An 18285-nucleotide genomic window follows, 5' to 3' on the forward strand; every position below is an offset into this window, starting at 1 on the left:
ATCAGATGTTGGAACCGATCTTAATAAAACAAGATTCAATTGTTTTCTCGATTGATTCAAGAGTCGCGTTCTTCACTTTTCACTCAAGTGATTCAACCACTTCTTGATTGCAAGATGATTCCACTGCAGAATGATTTGAAGAGAGGAGATAATTTGAGATAGAAAAGAGATAAGATGAAAATTAGGATTTTAGAGATGTGAGTCTTATTGAATTCTAACTAAATTGTTGTATCTTACAACTAAGTGTGTCTCCCTATTTATAAGCGAGATTGGTTGTACATCAAGCAATCCCTCTTAACTAACTCTATTAGACTGAGTACAATATACATTTTGACTACCTATCGAATTCACACAACTTCGATTGCTACTTGCTATATTTGACTATCAATTATATACAATTTCGACTCTGTCGAGTTTATATTTATGCTTGACACGAAGAATTATACATTTAACAGAAACAACTACAAAAAACACTTGTTACATGAAAGAAAACAAAAGATATCACTTTAAAAATCCAACCGATTGCTTTTTTTCTTCTCAAGATGCAGTATATGTTGGCTTTATTTAGTAATCTAGAAGTTATTCCTAGGAAACTACAAGAATTTTAGTTAATGTAAGGAATAGTTTAGCCTTTAGTTAAAAAGAAAATGATTAGCCTTAATCTTTTACCTCAAACTTGTAAACACCATTGATGCCCTGTTATTGGAATGAACAATTTTGTGTAAATGTTTATGTCTTTGATCTGCTAACACTATATGGTTACAATGCACTAAACAAGACCCTCTCCAACTATGACAAAACACATATGAAATAGAATTTAAAGATGTTTGAAATCAAGAAAGAAAGGCCAACATAGTAGCCAAAAGGTAATAGATGACTTAATAAACAGAAACATTTGACGACAGGGGGAAACAACCATTTTTCTACTACTATGCCTTACCGGTGCTTGGTTTTAAGATGATAAATATACTTTGATAGAAAGTGCATGAAGGTAGCTATGTTTTCGCTGCTATATTTCTTTTTGTGCTTCTCATGGATTTAGCTAGAAGGAAGTTGAGGTAAGCTATTTTTTTTTTCATTGCAAAATTAGTGCTTAAGTATTCCAAATATAATAAACATTAGTGCTTGGCATGTGGCATGGGGAAAACTAGGCGGTTCTGATAAGTCTAAAAGACATGTTGTTTTTATTTGATGACTGTCGGATAAACATATGTTTGCACCAATTATAATAGAGTTCCACTACTACATATTATCTAACAAAACAAGGTTTGTTTTTCATTTTACATGTTTAATTTTCTTGACTACCTGATTAATCCCAAACAACCAATGTTGTTTGTAACAGTTTAATTGATTTTGTTATCAACAAAATATATTATCAAATTACAACTATGCAATCCACTGAAATCAATAAAAAGATAGTACATAAGGATACAATACAATTAAGGATATATCTTTCGAAAAAAAGAAACCAGTGAGACAATCCTTAACTATATATATTCCCATCTCACCAATTGAACAATGAAACACTTAATAAGTAACACGCACCCCTTGGTACCTAAGGATTTCACCAATAAGCTCCCCTTTCCCTGAACCAACATACCTTCCACAAATCTTCCCATCTCTTATGAACAAAAACGTTGGAACTTGAATCACTTTCATGTCCCCCAAAAACTGCATACAGCTTTCATTCTCATCACCATTCATCCTCGCAAAAATAACCGTATCATTCATTTGTCTCGACAGCTTTATCACTGTCGGATAAACCTTAACACAAGGACCACAATGTTTCAATCCAACATCAAGCACGATAAGCTTATGATCAACCTTATGATCTTCGATAAGTTTCTCAACATCTTCTCTGTTGTGAAGTTGCACCACCGCTGAATGGCTGTCACCGTAGTAGAGCACGTCTCCGACAAGCATGTCAGGTCCAATAGCTTCTTCTTCGTGGATTTTTACGTTGCTTTTGTAGAAAGTGAAGTGAGGTACTTTGTCTACTTTTTCTCTTTTGCAGAGTTCTTTGGTTTTCTCGGATTCGTCTCCCATGACGAGGATGAACTCAACGTCGTTGCAGGTTCGACTGAGGTCGACTAAGAAAGGGTATATCTCGGTGCTTTCTGGATTCTCTTTGGTGGCGTATTCGACTACTACGAGTTTGTCTTTTGCGGATTGAAGTGCTTGGTCGAATTCTTCTATGCTGTGGACTTTTTGAACTCGTTCATCTTTTTTCTTTGCACCAGGAGCTGCCGTGGCTTTTGTGATAACAACACGAGTCTTTGTGTGAGAGAGTAGCGATGGAGGATGAAAATTTGGTAAAGAAGAACGAAGGGAGTGAAGGGTAGGGAACTTAGGGAGGGATGTGATTGAAGAAGGGATTGAGGGCTTGCATATGAAATTGCTGCAGTGGGTGATTGAAGCCATGGATGAGAGAGGTAAAGATAGGGAAAGAAGAGAGAAGTGAGTAGGAGGAAGAAGAAGAATGGGAATGATAAAAAAGCATATCCATTGAAAGACGTGTGGATATGTTAATTACAAGTGTCTTTTGATTTTTCAAATTTGACTTCATTATAGGACTCTGCTAATAATGTACTATGTAAAATAATCTGCATCACAATTCCTTCAAAAAAATCACTAGTCGCCTTCTCATAATTCATAATAAATAATGCATCTTACTATTCTTTTAATTTACAAATAATTTTTTTAAAAATAGTCCATTTTCAGGTAATAAATTATAATGTTGTTTTATTCTAGCTATTCAAAATATATATGGAGGGGTATCGACTTTTGTGTAAACACATAGTGGATAGACTGACGATTTTCCCATTACAATAGATTTGCGTCAAGGTTCAACCTTAAGCTCCTACCTTTTTACCTTAAGTTTGGATGTACTCACAAAACACATTCAAGAGTTAGCACCGAGATGGATGATTTTTGCAGATGATATAATCTTAACTAGAAAGTTGAAGGAGGATTTAAATGATAGGTTGAAGACTTAGAGACGAGTTTTAAAAATACATGATTTTCTCCTAAGCAGAAGTAAGACAGAGTATACAAAATGTAAGTACAACAAAATTAGAGACATTTCTAACCTAGAGGTAAAAGTTGGAGACCATATCATCCCTCAAGTCACACAGTTTAAATATTTTTTGGATTCGTAAAACAAAATGACACTGTTTACTGATGTTTTTAGTAAACAATCACGAGTTTTAATTCACTTGTAGGATCTAACTATAAAAATCTTAAAGGACGCTTTGTGTTAAACGTTTAAGAAAATGTATTAGTGCTAAAAGGTTTTCCAACGTAAAGATTCAAAGAAGTAAATACAGAAATATTTAAATGGATAAAACAAATAAATAAATCTCTAATAATTAAGCGGTTGGATAGAAATGCTTGAATTAAAAGTGGAACGCAAGTTCATATATTTCTCACAAATTCTTTATCTTTGTGACTCGAATGTGCGAATTTTACAAATAAGAGAATGAAATGCGAACCCTCGTTACAAAATCGAAATCTACTTATATATTATGGAATCTTGTTTTGAAAGTAAGATGACATCTATTTTTGATGATGACAACCACCATGATGACAACTATGATAAGTCAAGAATGAACAATTCAGCAACTAAAGATGCAAACTTAAGTATTATGGTTTGATAAGCTTGACTATTCAAAGAGGACAAGTTAAATGAAAATAATCTAAAGCCTAATATCAAGAGATTTCAAGCAATGTCAACATAAAGAAGAGTATCTGAGAAAAGTTTGTAGAAAATGTGTAATCTCCTATTTTAGTAAGTGAGTGAACATATGTAAAAGAAAAGGGGGTAAAACACACATACGCACGCACCAAAACCTTTTTCAAAATGATTTGCCTAAAGAAAATATTTTGAAAAACATCTAGAAATTGTATCAGATAAATTGGGAACACTTAGATAAGTCATGGGCAAAATTTTAACTTTTCTAATCGGGTAGAACATATATAATGTAATAAATTAGAATTGCATAAACTTAAGACCCAAGCTAGTTTGAATGGGCCTTGATTCTATGCAACGACTAAATATCTCAACTTTTCATTTTGCGGATTTACAATCGTATAATTGCATCATCTAATCAATTAACTGATCATTGTTGTTATTACTTGTGATGTTTCCTACCATTAAATTGTAAAGCTCTTGTTATGAGTTTTAAAAAGCTCTTGTTATGAGTTTTAAACGATGTGGCACAAGTTAATTTTATCACAGGTCCACGGATGGGTGTCAAATTTTCTAAGGTGAACACTCCAGTACCTAGGGGTGTTCATGGGTCGGTTTGGGTTGAATTTAGCCAAAACCATAACCCAACCCGTACATGGTACACTGGTTTGGGTGAGGAAAAATAACCACCCACAATATCATTGGGTTGGGTTGGGTAAAACCACAAATTTGTGGGTTGGATTGGGTTGGGTAATGGGTTACCCAATATTATTTTTCCTTATATAGATATTAATGATATGTTACATTTTTTCTTAATAAATAGTTTAATATATTACTGTTGTTTTTTTAAACATCAAATGTCAAAATGTATAATGAAATTTATCATAAACATATATTTGTAAAAAGCAAAGTTACATTACAGTAAAACCTAGAATTGCATAAAATACTTGCAATTTATTAGAATTGACATCAAAATAATCAAAATGTGACATCCTAAATAAGTTAAAATCATTATTTACTAAATAAAAGATGTTCAAAAAGTTGAAATTGAAGCAAGCAAAATTAAAAACATCAAAGTCATCACTTGTCAAATTACAAAAAAAGAGAAAAAATATAGTCACTCAATAACCCATGGGTTTTATGGGTTGGGTGTGGGTTTACCCATAACCCAATTATTTTGAATGGGTTTTTGAAGGATAGAAAAACACTTAGAAAGGGGGGGTTTGAATAAGTGTAGCTTTAAAAACTTGACCGATAAAAATAAATTGCACAGTTATTTTTATCCTGGTTCGTTGTTAACTAAACTACTCCAGTCCACCCCCGCAGAGATGATTTACCTCAACTGAGGATTTAATCCACTAATCGCACGGATTACAATGGTTCTCCACTTAGTCAGCAACTAAGTCTTCCAGAGTCTTCTGATCACACACTGATCACTCCAGGAACAACTGCTTAGATACCCTCTAAGACTTTCTAGAGTATTCTGATCCACACGATCACTCTAGTTACAACCTGCTTAGATAACCTCTAAGACTTCCTAGAGTATTCTGATCCACACGATCACTCTAGTTACTTACAACTTAATGTAATCAATTCTAAGAGTATTACAATTGCTTCTTAAAAGCTATAATCACAAACTGTGATATTTCTCTTAACGTTTAAGCTTAATCTCACTAATATATTACAACAGCAATGTAGTGAGCTTTGATGAAGATGAAGATTCTGAGCTTTGAATAGAACAGAGTTTCAGCAAGTTAATATGAGTTGTTTTGTTCAGAATCGTTAACCTTGCTTCTCATCAGAACTTCATATTTATAGGCGTTGGAGAAGATGACCGTTGAGTGCATTTAATGCTTTGCGTGTTCCGTACAGCATCGCATTTAATGGTATACGCTTTTGTCAACTACCTCGAGCCTTGTTCACGCTGTGTCTACTGACGTTGCCTTTAATAGCTTCTAACGTTCCTTTTGTCAGTCAGCGTAGCCTGCCACATGTACTTCCTTCTGATCTGATGTTTGTGAATACAACGTTTGAATATCATCAGAGTCAAACAGCTTGGTGCAAAGCATCTTCTGATCTTCTGACCTTGAAGTGCTTCTGAGCGTGATACCATCAGAACTTCAGTGCTTCTGATCTCATGTTCTTCTGATGCTTCCATAGACCCATGTTCTGATTCTGCTTCGACCATCTTCTGATGTCTTGCCAGACCATGTTCTGATGTTGCATGCTGAACCCTTTGAGACAAAGCTTCTGAGCGCTGAATTATGCATACTCTTTATATATTTCCTGAAAAGGAAATTGCATTGGATTAGAGTACCATATTATCTTAAGCAAAATTCATATTATTGTTATCATCAAAACTAAGATAATTGATAAGAACAAATCTTGTTCTAACAGTTTTCATTTTCGAAAACCATATTCACCTAATAACCCGACCCAACCCACTTTTTTGGATCGGTTTGGGTGGATTTTACTGGGTTTATTGGGTTTACCCAACCCATGAACACCCCTACCAGTACCCATCATATTATATTGGATACCGGTACCCCGTGTGACATGTCCAATTCTAATAGGTCCACTTATCTAATTTAAATTTAAATTATTAATATTAATTTTATTTATAAAAAATTATTATATTAATAATGATTAAACCATTCAATTAACCCATCAACTCCATTTTATCTTTTTTTCTTCTCTTTTGCTTATTTTCTTTTCGCAAACCCAATATCTCTTCCTTCTTCTTCCTCCCGCCGTTCATCTCCATTTTTACAGAAATTTACTTCTTCATCTGACTTTCATGTTCCTCCATTTTCATCCGTTCATCAATTTAATAAATTTCGGTGAATAACTTATTTACTTCAAATATTCAATAGTCCAATTATTAAGCTTAATTATATAATATTCATCCACCGGTATTATTAATAAAGGATCAGTAAAATTAATTCAAAGTTGTAGTACAATAAAACTCTCTAATTAACACTAATTAATTTAAAATAATGATTCAGTTTAATCTATCTATAATAATGAATAATTTGTGACAGAAATAAAAACAGTGTGGATACAAAATACCCTCAAATCCCAAAAAGTAATGAAAACCCACTGCCTCGTTTTTTAAATAATAGTTTCTTTCCTTGAATGATATTTGTGCCACTTTTTAACAGCAGTACCGGTTCCAGTTGCGGATGAAACAAAAATTACACTCTGCTGTGAAAACTTTTAGTTGGACTCCAAAACAATTAAATGAAAAAGTACACCTTCAACATACAACTTCTTGGGCATTCACCGAATACCCGATATTGAAAGGCACTATTGCCACACTTTAACCGAAATTGGTTTGATCAAAATGGGAAGCGTAAACCTTAATATAGCGTCGAAAGTTATCTCTGCAATAATATAAATTTCTTTTTCAATTTTTTTTAAAAAAAAATTATTAAATAAAATGTCAATTAAATAAGGCAAATGGCCCTTTTTAATTGGTCCACTTCACTTGGGTATTGGTACCCATTGAAATTGGTCCACTCACTTGGGTATTGGTACCCATTGAAACAAGCAGGTACCTAAGAATTTACCATTTTCTAATAAAAGTAGACCTTTATAACTAAGTTGATCGTATAACCAATCAAGCCTCAATTTAAGTATTATGTGTGTAGAAGTGTTTGTTCTTTCTTCCTCGCCTCTTCACCTTTTTATAGCTACCATTTTTTGCCCAAAAGCCAATCAATGTTATTGCCCTTTTATTCTGATTGTAACCCCTATAACATTTCAGACGACTATTCATTGCTCTCTCTTGCGTGTGCTTCATCAAGGCTATTAATTAATCAACTCTTCCTATAATTGTTGTAACTGCTAATTGTTGCTATGGATATGTCACTAATATCAGGCTTGTACCCCATCATGTCCTTCTACCAACCACGAGATCGGTCGAACTTGCCCTCCACCAGTTTCTTGCCTATCTCGTTCTTTCCTCTGTCAGCCTTTTCTGGCTTCTATCTATGCATCTCAGAGCTCGGCCATCACAAATAAAATAGTAGAAGTTAGTATCAACATCTTGGTACACGTTCTCCCAAGAATGAGGTAGGTAAAGGAGAACTATTTTAGCTCATGAGGAAGCCAAACATAAAAGAAATCGGTATAAACATATCGGTACACAGTCTCCCAAACACGAGACTTGAACGAAGCGTTTTAGCTGATAAGAAAACTGAACTTATCAAAGCCTGTATAAACATACTGATAGAAATAGAACACCTAAATCATATATGAAAACAGAGAAATCATTTTTGAAGTACACATAACAACTCCCATACTCCCTCTGAACAATGAATATAAAACAGTAACGGGAGGGAGGAGTAAGTTATAGTAGGCGACGCTGGTAAAGTCCTTTTTATTATGGCAGAATTACATAAGCACTTAGCAATTTATTGGCTGGCTTCCTAGATTGTTCACTCGGAGTGGCATGCTTTAAGACATTGGAAGTTTGATAATTTAGCATCCTAGATATCACTAGAATAGTACATTTTCATCATACAATTAAAGGAGGTGTGTCAGCAATCACACTGGAAATGGAAAATATAAAGTAAAGAAAGCATATTATAGTAATCTGCTGATCTGAAGTCTGTTAGCGCATGTGACATACGCGAATGTATCAAGGTTTTGGGTACAAATCCACAACCTTTTTCCACGACTCACGCGTGGATATCTCCGTCCACCACCTCGTCACATTCTCTCTCTCCGAAGTAAACAGAGAAGCCGTATCATCGTCAGTACCCACCAAGTAATGAATATTAGGAAGATGAGAAAGATCTGCGAGTGTGAATTCATCACCAGCCAAGTATCGAGTTTCCCCAAGCTTCCTATCGTACACATCGAGCACTCTCTTGAGCTTTTCTTTACTCTGATTGATTACTCCTTCGTCTTGCTTCACGTTCATTCTAGGAGCGAAGGCAAGCTGAAACACCAGAGTTGATGAGGGTGGGTTGAAGCTTTGTCCTTCAGCTTCCAACCATTGATCTATAGATGCTTTTGCCAGTGGGTTTGTACCGTACAGTTCCCTGTTTCCTTTCTCTATGTGTTTCTCACAAACATACCGGCATATCGCTCTAGATTCTGATTAACAGTTGTATTTGTTTTGTTAATTACTGTAATTAATAGTAATAATTAAGTAAGAAGCAGTAAGTTAATAAATTAATTAGTTACCGAAGAGGGTAATGTCGTCATCCTGAAATGCAGGTACTTGGGCAAAAGGCTGTAAGGAAAATGAGAAAGAGAAAATGATTAACAAGGTAAGGTTAGGTTAGGGTTGAGGTGAAGTGATAGCTTACATGGATTTTGAGGAAATTAGGGCTTCGGTGTTCTCCTTTGGACATGTTGACAGGAACCAGTTGGAATTGAATGTCTTTCTCGTTCAGACATGTCAACACTCTGGAGACCGTGGGAGAAAAGGCTGGTCCGTACACTTTCACTGGAGTTGCCATTTCTGGCCTTCTCTTGTTCTACACTTTCACTCAAATGCAATACAATACCTCTTTGCTTGCTCTCTTGAAGGAAATAAAGGAAAACTTGCTGTAGATTAGGTTCGTGGGGACCACTTCATAATGCAGTCAGTGTCTATATATGCATGCCCAATTGAATTTGCCTTTACTTTAACCAAAAAAATTTATTCTTCCCCTAAAGTTGGTCATTTGTATAAATTCTCTAAAAACAGTATCTATAGTTTTAAAATATCCACTAATTTCCCTTAAACTCTCATTAAACAGACCGATACCTCCCCTTTTCATTCAAAGATTACAAGAAAATTGAGGCTCAAGGACAAAGCTTCAACTTAATTTTTTTTAGTTGTCATAGTTGGATCTAAAAAAAGTCTCCTTGAAAAGAATACCATTATAGTCATTACAAAACACCTTTTGCAAAGTTGGTCTTGTTTTCTTATTTATCACTTCATACAAAAAGCAAAATAGAACTATCCTTAATTACCAGTCTAACATCACACTTTTTTTCTTCATTGCATACAGATTCTATTGCTACCTTTTGCAAAAGAAAATGCACCCACATCAACCTAGCATAATTTTTTTTCTCAACATAAATATACAAAATACAATCTTCAGGTTTTAATTGATTATTTTTTATTCTAGTACTCATGATACATCACAAATTCAACCCCACTGGAATTATGAACACAGATAGTGTTCTTTTTCCCACATATGTACATGTGTCTTCAAGCTTTTCTCAAATAACGTGCCGTTGGCCAATGACTATATCTTGTCATGTTCACATCTTCCCTTTAACCTTTACCTTCTTTTTCCCTGCAATCTGTTTAAATATATAAGGGGAAAAAGCATTTTAGAAGGTTAAACAAGACAATGATAAGAGGTCAATCTAGTTATATTTCTTCCCATACCATGTTGTTCATGTGCTGTAGAAACTTAAGAATTTCTGAGAAATCGGGCCTTAAAGACGGATCTTTATGCCAGCACCAGTGAAGCAATTCCACTAACTTTGGATGTGCATCCCTTGGAATTTCAGGCCTCAAATCCTGCATTTTAAGTGCCTCGAATCTAATTATTTTTTACTGAATTATTTTGTGCAGATTACGAATTAATAACATTTTCTTATCTTGCAAATCCAGTGAGTGACAGCGGTTTGTCATCCTTGAATTCTCTTTATTGATACGATAGGATACCCTTCATTCAAAACACTAGTGTCATTTCAATGACACTGGCAATTTCTTGGTAACAGATAATTCTAAAATATAACTACTAATAGATTATAAGTTTGTCCGATCCCACCCTTCCTAGAAGGCAATAGGTAAAAGGATTAATGTATAATTGTTAAGTGAATACCTTATGCACTACTCCAACTGCTGCTTGCAATGGGGACAAATCTTCATAAGGAAGCTGTGATTCAATCACAAAAAATAGACATAGGTTGAAATCAAAGCAACCTTAATTGAATGAAAACCATGTGAATCAAATCTTTGAAATCAATATAGCTTTTGTTATTTTTATTTCCAAGTTAAATGTGTATACTTATTTTAAACAAACTGAAATTATAACTATTTACTTTTCTCCACGCCAAAGGATGTGACTATGTTTTTTATCTATTAGCCCTCCTCTCTCTCTCGTGTCCTATTGTCTACTAAGACTTTTGATAACTCCAACTATATACAATTGGAATATAGACTTTGAACATGTTAGATATGGATTTGATGGAATCTATGTTTGATTTCGGCTTAGTACAGTATTCAGTTTCAGGAATTAAGCTATAGCTAATGCCATGTAATATATAAAATAAATGTATTGCAACGAAATGATATTTTCAACAATGTGTATTAAGGGCTTTTCCATTGAAAGAAACAAAAGTGGTGTCTTTCAAAAGTGTATTGTAGTTACAATTTAGATTTGGAATTTAGAGCAAAATGATCAAATCAATTTTCTGCTGGAAAGGTGAAGGGAAAGGATTGCCTCTTCGGCCTTGGATCTCGGATGTTAGTGAGAATTTCCTTTTGAAAAAGTAAAAATGCAGGGATCATTACCTTTCTTGTGAGAAGCTCCCAAAGAATAATCCCAAAGCTGAAAACATCAGCTTTGTGATTATATGGCTTATGTTGAATAACCTTTTAAATTTCAAGGGAATCACAAGTTATAATGAGTCCAATATATGGCCATGGGATCTTCATAAATTTAAAATGAAGTAACAAACACTATATACATATCATAATACAGATACCTCTGGAGCCATCCACCGGTATGTTCCAGTTTCTGCAGTCATGATGCCAGATTTGTCTTGCAATCTGGCTACACCAAAATCAGCAACTTTAACTACCTGCTGGATAAATTTTTTAACAAAGGTCACATTGGAATGAGTTATGTTGTGCTATGTAAATTTTTGCAACACCAAATGGAGCGAGAAAACAAATCAGACCGTTTTTAATTCCTGATTTTTATCAAGGTGACCTTTTATTCACAATGAACTATTCCTATTTCCTTACAACTATGAAACTTTTTTTTTTTTTTTTTCATTTCGACTGATATAAAACTGTTTTGCCCTTCTAATGATATGCATAACCAGTCAACTTGAAATTTCATGCACAAAAAGATGGCATGCAATAATATACTACAAACTGTTATTGTATGATTTGAAAGCATTAACTAAGAAACAACAAACTGTAAAATCAAAAGAAAGTCAGTAATAATCACTTACCCCCTTCTCATCCATCAAAAGATTGGCAGTTTTGAGGTCTCGATGTATAATGTTGTTCTGATGCAAATATTTCACTCCTTGGGATACATCAATTGCTACTTTGAGCAAAGAAGGAAGAGTAAGTATGGTCTTCTGTATATGCAGAAAGTCATACATATTTCCGCCAGACATATATTCTGAGAAAAATTAGATTACATAAATTGACAATATAGTTTCCAATACTCCTCTCAGTAGACAATATATATATATATATATATATATATATATATATATATATATATATATATATATATATATATATATATATATATATATATATATATATATTAAAATAACTGTTACCTGTGACAAAATGAAAGTTTGGTTTCGTAGCCGCACCAATAAATTTGATAACATTCTTGTGCTGAACATTACTGAAATAATTCAATTCGAAAAATCAATGAATAATTACTGATCATAGAATGTTTTTAAGTGGAAAATCCGCCATAAGTAAAGGGAGGCCATTGAAAGCAACCTCTCTACTTTGTGTTTCATTTCATTTGTCTCTAACCTTGGATGGAATCATTGACCTATTTATATAATACCACTAAAGTGTAGCATAAACATTTTCATGTAGATTTAACTTTAGGATAAGAACCCATGAGTCTATGGTATATTTCATTTTTACTATATATTCGGTGAATCGAGTGAAAGAGCTAGTCTTTATATCCAATAAAATTGTCAGGTCACATTTCTATAAATGATACATTAATTCATGTACAATGGATGAGTTGAAATGGAAAAGGAGGGTAATGAATGGACATTGTGATAGAACAAACCTCAGAATAAAGATTTCCTGAGAAAACTCCCTCTGTGTATTTCCATTCAGACTACCATTCTTAAAGACTTTGATAGCCACATCTTGATTAATATAAGTGCCTTTGTACCTGTGTCAATCAAGCAGTAATTCAACATGTATTGATTCAAAAAATATCAAAGAGATTAAATGATAATACTCACAAATCACTGACTGATCCAGAGGCCATTTTCCTCTCATATCTTAAACAGCTTGCATCAATTTCCCATACATAATTTCTACTGATGGGCTTATAGTTCATTCCAATTTTCTCTAGTTTCTCCTTAGGAAGACTGCACCAGGGTTGCTTCTAGGTTTCAATTCAAAACAAGAGTTACAAATAATGCTCCACTAAAAGATAACCGAACGCCTTAAGAGCAACAGAGCTTAATTCTAACTTCATATTATTTACAAAAAGATTATATTATTCTACAACATTGTGAACTTCTTGTAGATGTTTGTTAGTCCATAATCTAAAAACAAACTCTTTTATCGCTTTCTGTATAAATATATGAACGATCTTCTAAATACTAACACTTCAAAATATGCTTATTTTATGTTACTGACAATGGTGACAACTACTCTAAACAATGTGTCGAAATAACATGTGTACACTCAGAGATTGATGTTTTTTGGAGAGGGACATGGATATTTTTTATTAAGAGTAAAAGTAAATATGAAATCAAATTCAATGCACTATAGATGTAACAAGTAACATAAAAATAACTACCTCGAGTTTCTTAATTTTCTTTTTTGGAATATGTTTTGATATCTCGGTCTCCTGTAAATTCACAATGAACATTAATTATGTTGAACCAAAGAAATTAGAGACCAAAGTGGAGTTAAATAGTACTTCTCTGGTTCCTCCCTTTAATTTAACCGAAAAATGAGTTCATATTCCCTAGTACATCATATTGAGGTCTAACTTCTAAAGCTAGCAGGTTACCAAAATAACATGCAATTGATTTGAGAAAAGTTATTTAGTTGCTAAAATAATGGCAAGTTAATGAACTTTTCATTCCAACTTATATTAAAAAAAATTAAATTAGTAACAAGAGAATTGAACTACCTTCAAAGCATGAATTATATAGGTGAGATTATGGGAGCAATATAGAGGTATACCTTGGGAAAAGGAGACAAGGGAAACCATTGATTTTTCTGATAACAATTAAAAGTATATCTTAGAACATATTCAGTAAGCAGAGATGTATCAAGTGACATGCAAATGGGGCATACCTCGAGTTTCTGCATTTTCTTTATCACTTCATGCTTGAGCCTCTCAGTATCCTATTAAAGTTCATGCATGGAGAGTAATCAAGTAACTTATTAGGAAGTAATTCAAGACAAAAATAGAGTTCAATATAGGAAATCCTACTCTGTCAAAAAGAATTTGTGTAGTACATCCGTTTAATGCAATCAGGTTGTCAAACTTATATACAATTGGTTTCAAAAGAAGCTCTAAGTTGACTAATTAAAAGTGAACAAAATTTTCAATTCAGCTCCAATTCCTTCTCAATCTGTTTTCAATTAAATAAGCTACTGTGTTAAGATTAAGTATGAAAAGAAAAATACCTGGCCTGCCCAACCATCTACAACAAAAACATCCAATGAATATCCATCCAATGTGGAAAATGCGTGTGCTTCTTGAATGTTCAGCCCAATCTCAGAGAGTAAGGTAGTCAACTGCAATCGCAATACCAAACATCTCATATTTAAAAACTATCTTTCTATTTATTAACAAAAATCTTTTAGAACCAGGTGTACCATATAGCCTATATAGTATACCTGGTTCTAAAAGATTTATGCATTATGTGTTATTACTCTAATTATTATGCAATGAAATACAAAGAAATCATTTTTGTTTATAATAAAAGTCTAACTTTCTGCCATCCTACTTAAACCCTATAACTGTCATGCCCACATAGGAAAAATATTGTAAAAACATTGTTTTTCATCGTAGCGAGAAATATTTGTACAAGAATAAATAGGATTTGATACCTGACTGAAAAGTTTTGGCTTATCGCTGGTTGAAATTGTGATTTCATGCATTGGTCTGCGATTTTATAAGTAGAAGAGTGTGATATATAAACAGAAATAAAAGTGTCAACCAGCATTTTTATTTTTTTAAGAGGCTACTTCAGCAGGAAGTAAAGTAGACTATGAAAATTGAAAATGAGAAGATGCGTTTTTCTAGTTCAACAAGGAATCTATTAACCGGTCATAGCCCACATGACACCAGAGGCAAGGATGAAGAAGGGGGTGTAAATAAATAAATAATTAAATAAATAAGAGGTTAAACTATAGGGGAAAAAATGCAAACTAAGGAACAACAGGACAATGATTATCAAATTAAAAGTAATAAAAAGTCAAACCTTTATCCCTATCTTGAACTTGTAACCGGCTTGCACCAAGATCAAGTTCAAGTTAAATAATTAATCAAAGGCCAAGGATGGATACTGAGGAGCATAATAAGAGAAAAGACAGCAGTTGGTAAAGGTTGATAAAACCATATTTAAGACATTACAAGGAGAATGAAGAGTGGATAATATTATATTATAGAGGAAAAGGACATGTCAATTTTCACATAATCGTGCCTCATGTTGCATGGAAAATCAGAGACTTGGCAACTGATTTGTGTTTGTATGTTGGAATGAAGGGATTTGTTAGAATGCACACCAGAAGGAGAGCGAACCTGCATGACAGATACACCATGATCATTTGGCTAATAGGTAGTAGGTACCATAAAGTTCTCATATCCTGTTAAACAAAGAAAACAATTTTCTACATATATTTGCTATGAATCACGGACTCCAATACGAATACCTAACATGACACGGACATGTCGATGCCGCTAATATTAAAAACATAATACACTGACACCGCTACATGTATAATAGTATTTGACCTTTACTTATCCATCTACAAGTAAACAACAACAACAACAACAACAACCAAACCTTATCCCACTAAGTAGAGTCAGCTACATGAATCAACTTGCGCCATAATGTTCTATCCAGAACCATGCTTATATCCAAATCGTTAATATGTTCTTAATAATTTCTCTTATAGTCTTTCTAGGTCTTTCTCTTCCTCTAGTTGTTTGACTTATCCCCATATGATCACTCTCCTTACCACAGAATCTACTATGTTCTCTTACATGCTCAAACCACATAAGTCTATTTTTCACCATCTTCGTTACTATAGGCACTCGCACTACCCCAACATTCTCTTTAATACTTTCATTTTTTATTCTATTATGTTTAGTCTTACCACACACCCAACACAACATCATCATCTCTGCTACAACTAAAAAGTTAAAAATGTTCTAATCAAATTTAATATCTTCAACCTTCTATTGATTAACATTGCTTGAATGCGTCTTTAACACTATTAAATGTGTTTGAGGTTTGACCAAGGAATGTAGGAGGCTTGTCAAAACAAAGAAAAGAACAAGTATTTTGGGAAGCTTGTCAGAATTGTCCGTCACTTGTCATTTGAGTGTCGTACGGGTGTCGGACACCGATTCAAAGACTATTGAATCAAAAGAAAACAATTTTTGTGGGCACTTGTTTGAGTTTTCTAACAAGTGTTATACAAGTGTTGAATAGAGATGTTTGTGTTGCATAGCACAATTGAAATAAAATCATAGAAATTTTCCCTAAAATGGAGCATGAAATGTCTAATAAACGTTAAATATAATAGACATGAAAAATAAAAGGTGTTTCCATCTCTATCCTAAATCCTAATAAAAGGAAAAAGGAATATAGTGGTGATTGATGAAATCATGAAGTAATATGGATAAAATCTGTTGAGTAATCAAATTCTTAATACATATATAATGAATAATGTTAGAGTTTAAATCAAAACTCTATCTGATATTGTTAATATTAGCATAATTGGTGGAGGCATGAATAAATTACCTGGAGAAGACGGACTTCAATTGCAGGTCTAGTAGCAATAGTTCTTGCCATATTCTGCAATCTTTTATGCATAAGAACATCTTGCGCCTTTTCAACATTCATTTCCAGCGCATACCTGTTAACAACACATGTTTATTCTTGTGTAAATTAAGCAAAATAGATGAGGAGAATGAAGAAGTTAGGTTAAATTACGCATTGAGATGAAATACCTAGTTGGAAGAGTATTGAAGTGAACCCAGAGTTCGTCTTGAAAATGAGGAAGAGTGACCTCAGGAGCATTCAATTCCATGAGTCGAGTGAGAATGTCCTTGTAAACTTCAATTTTCAGACTCTGAATTGGACCATGGTAATTGATATTCAAACCTCTATTGTTGCAACTCTCTGTATCTCCCATATGTAGAGTAGAGTATATAACTAACTAACTCAACCAAAATCAAAACCTCATGGCATTTAAATCAATCTATGAGTGAGCGCAGTGTGCACCCCTACTATTCTACCCATCAGTGTCTACGTGGGTTTTAATTTAACTAGACAAAGACAACAATGCATGTTTACTTTATTATTAATACTAATCATCAATTAACCAACTATTAATCCTTTTTCATTATTTCAAAGGACAATACAACAACAACCCGTGGGCGTCCATTGTTTGCGTTGATTCTATTCTATGCATAATTCTAATGTTATTATTTAACTCATTAATATATTAATACTATTCTATCAACGCTCACTGTTTGCCGCTTATTATACTTCATGACTTGGAACATAACTTATGGGATTTTCTTTTTTTTTATTTAACCGCTTATCATCATGTGATGCAACCTTTTTTCCTTGTTATCTTGTTCTTTTATCTACTTTTTTATTTTTATTTTAAATATTATGTTCATAGCAATCTTCCTCAATCGTTAAAATATTTATAAGAAATTCTTGAGCATGGATCTTAGGCTCTAAGAGAATAATAATTTCTTCTCAAGAGCATGGGTAGTGGGTAGTTAACTTCCCAACTATTCATGAAAATGTGTTCTTCCTCCTTTTGACTCCCTTTTCTGTATCGTTGAAGACTAAGACACATAACCTTCAAATTCTAACGAACGAACGAGTGATCCAGGAAACAGGCGACATAATCAATGGACGCTCATCACAATGAATGGGCGGGTAGGGAGTCTCTCAAAATGGTGACATGCTACATCGCCTATCCTGAGAGAATTATGGCGCCTCTTCTTAGGTGAGGGGGTTTTTCGCTCCTACCGATACACATTCATTCAAGCACGAGGTCTTTATGAAAGGCGAAGTGATTTATTTTGTTTTCCTTAAGTAGAGCTCCTCATGTGAACCTTTGAGTTGATTCTCTCAAACGAGATTTTAAGTTTAGTCCTTCAAGTGAGACTTTAAGTTGAGTTTCTCATACGAGACTTTAAGTTGAGTTCTTCAGACAAACTCAACTTTAAGTGATTTATTTTGTTTTCATTATTCAGAGCTCCCCATGTGAACCTTTAAGTTTGTAAGTTTAAGAGTGCACCGATGAGGGGGTGAAATAGGTACTATGGTCAATTTTTTATTTTAGTGGTATGTTACTTTATTTTTATGGTTTGAAGGTGCTTATGAAAATGATAAAGTGCAAGAAAAGATAAAGAACACAAGGATGT

At 33.6% G+C, this 18285-nt stretch overlaps 3 protein-coding genes across 15 annotated transcripts; all 3 read right to left on the reverse strand.

The window, feature by feature from the left end:
* Positions 1-1372: 1372 nt before the first annotated feature.
* Positions 1373-2485, reverse strand: LOC131596701 (thioredoxin-like protein CDSP32, chloroplastic). Its single transcript, XM_058869429.1, has one exon. It carries the CDS (start codon positions 2419-2421, stop codon positions 1528-1530), a length of 894 nt encoding a protein of 297 aa, XP_058725412.1. The 5' UTR covers positions 2422-2485; the 3' UTR covers positions 1373-1527.
* Positions 2486-8039: 5554 nt separating this feature from the next.
* On the reverse strand, positions 8040-9449 carry LOC131596704 (glutathione S-transferase-like). The gene is made up of 3 exons (XM_058869444.1): positions 9007-9449; positions 8882-8930; positions 8040-8791 (listed from the first exon to the last, which is right to left on the reverse strand). The coding sequence occupies exons 1-3, from the start codon at positions 9157-9159 to the stop codon at positions 8331-8333; spliced, it is 663 nt and encodes a 220-aa protein (XP_058725427.1). The 5' UTR covers positions 9160-9449; the 3' UTR covers positions 8040-8330.
* A 137-nt stretch (positions 9450-9586) lies between these two features.
* LOC131596702 (serine/threonine-protein kinase STY46-like) lies at positions 9587-17163 on the reverse strand. 13 transcript variants are annotated; one of them, XM_058869433.1, is made up of 17 exons: positions 16849-17162; positions 16640-16754; positions 15314-15411; positions 14718-14772; positions 14292-14402; positions 13956-14006; positions 13842-13877; positions 13450-13500; positions 12884-13026; positions 12703-12810; positions 12227-12297; positions 11885-12060; positions 11411-11509; positions 11217-11297; positions 10525-10578; positions 10083-10217; positions 9587-9994 (listed from the first exon to the last, which is right to left on the reverse strand). In XM_058869433.1, the coding sequence occupies exons 1-17, from the start codon at positions 17031-17033 to the stop codon at positions 9953-9955; spliced, it is 1611 nt and encodes a 536-aa protein (XP_058725416.1). In that variant the 5' UTR covers positions 17034-17162; the 3' UTR covers positions 9587-9952. The 13 variants fall into 13 exon arrangements, with proteins under 13 accessions (XP_058725416.1, XP_058725414.1, XP_058725415.1 ...); XM_058869431.1 differs by having other exon boundaries at positions 12884-13029; positions 16849-17161; XM_058869432.1 differs by having other exon boundaries at positions 11411-11506; positions 12884-13029; positions 16849-17160.
* Positions 17164-18285: the final 1122 nt, after the last annotated feature.

This window comes from Vicia villosa, linkage group LG4, assembly GCF_029867415.1.
Source record: "Vicia villosa cultivar HV-30 ecotype Madison, WI linkage group LG4, Vvil1.0, whole genome shotgun sequence".
NCBI lineage: Eukaryota > Viridiplantae > Streptophyta > Magnoliopsida > Fabales > Fabaceae > Vicia > Vicia villosa.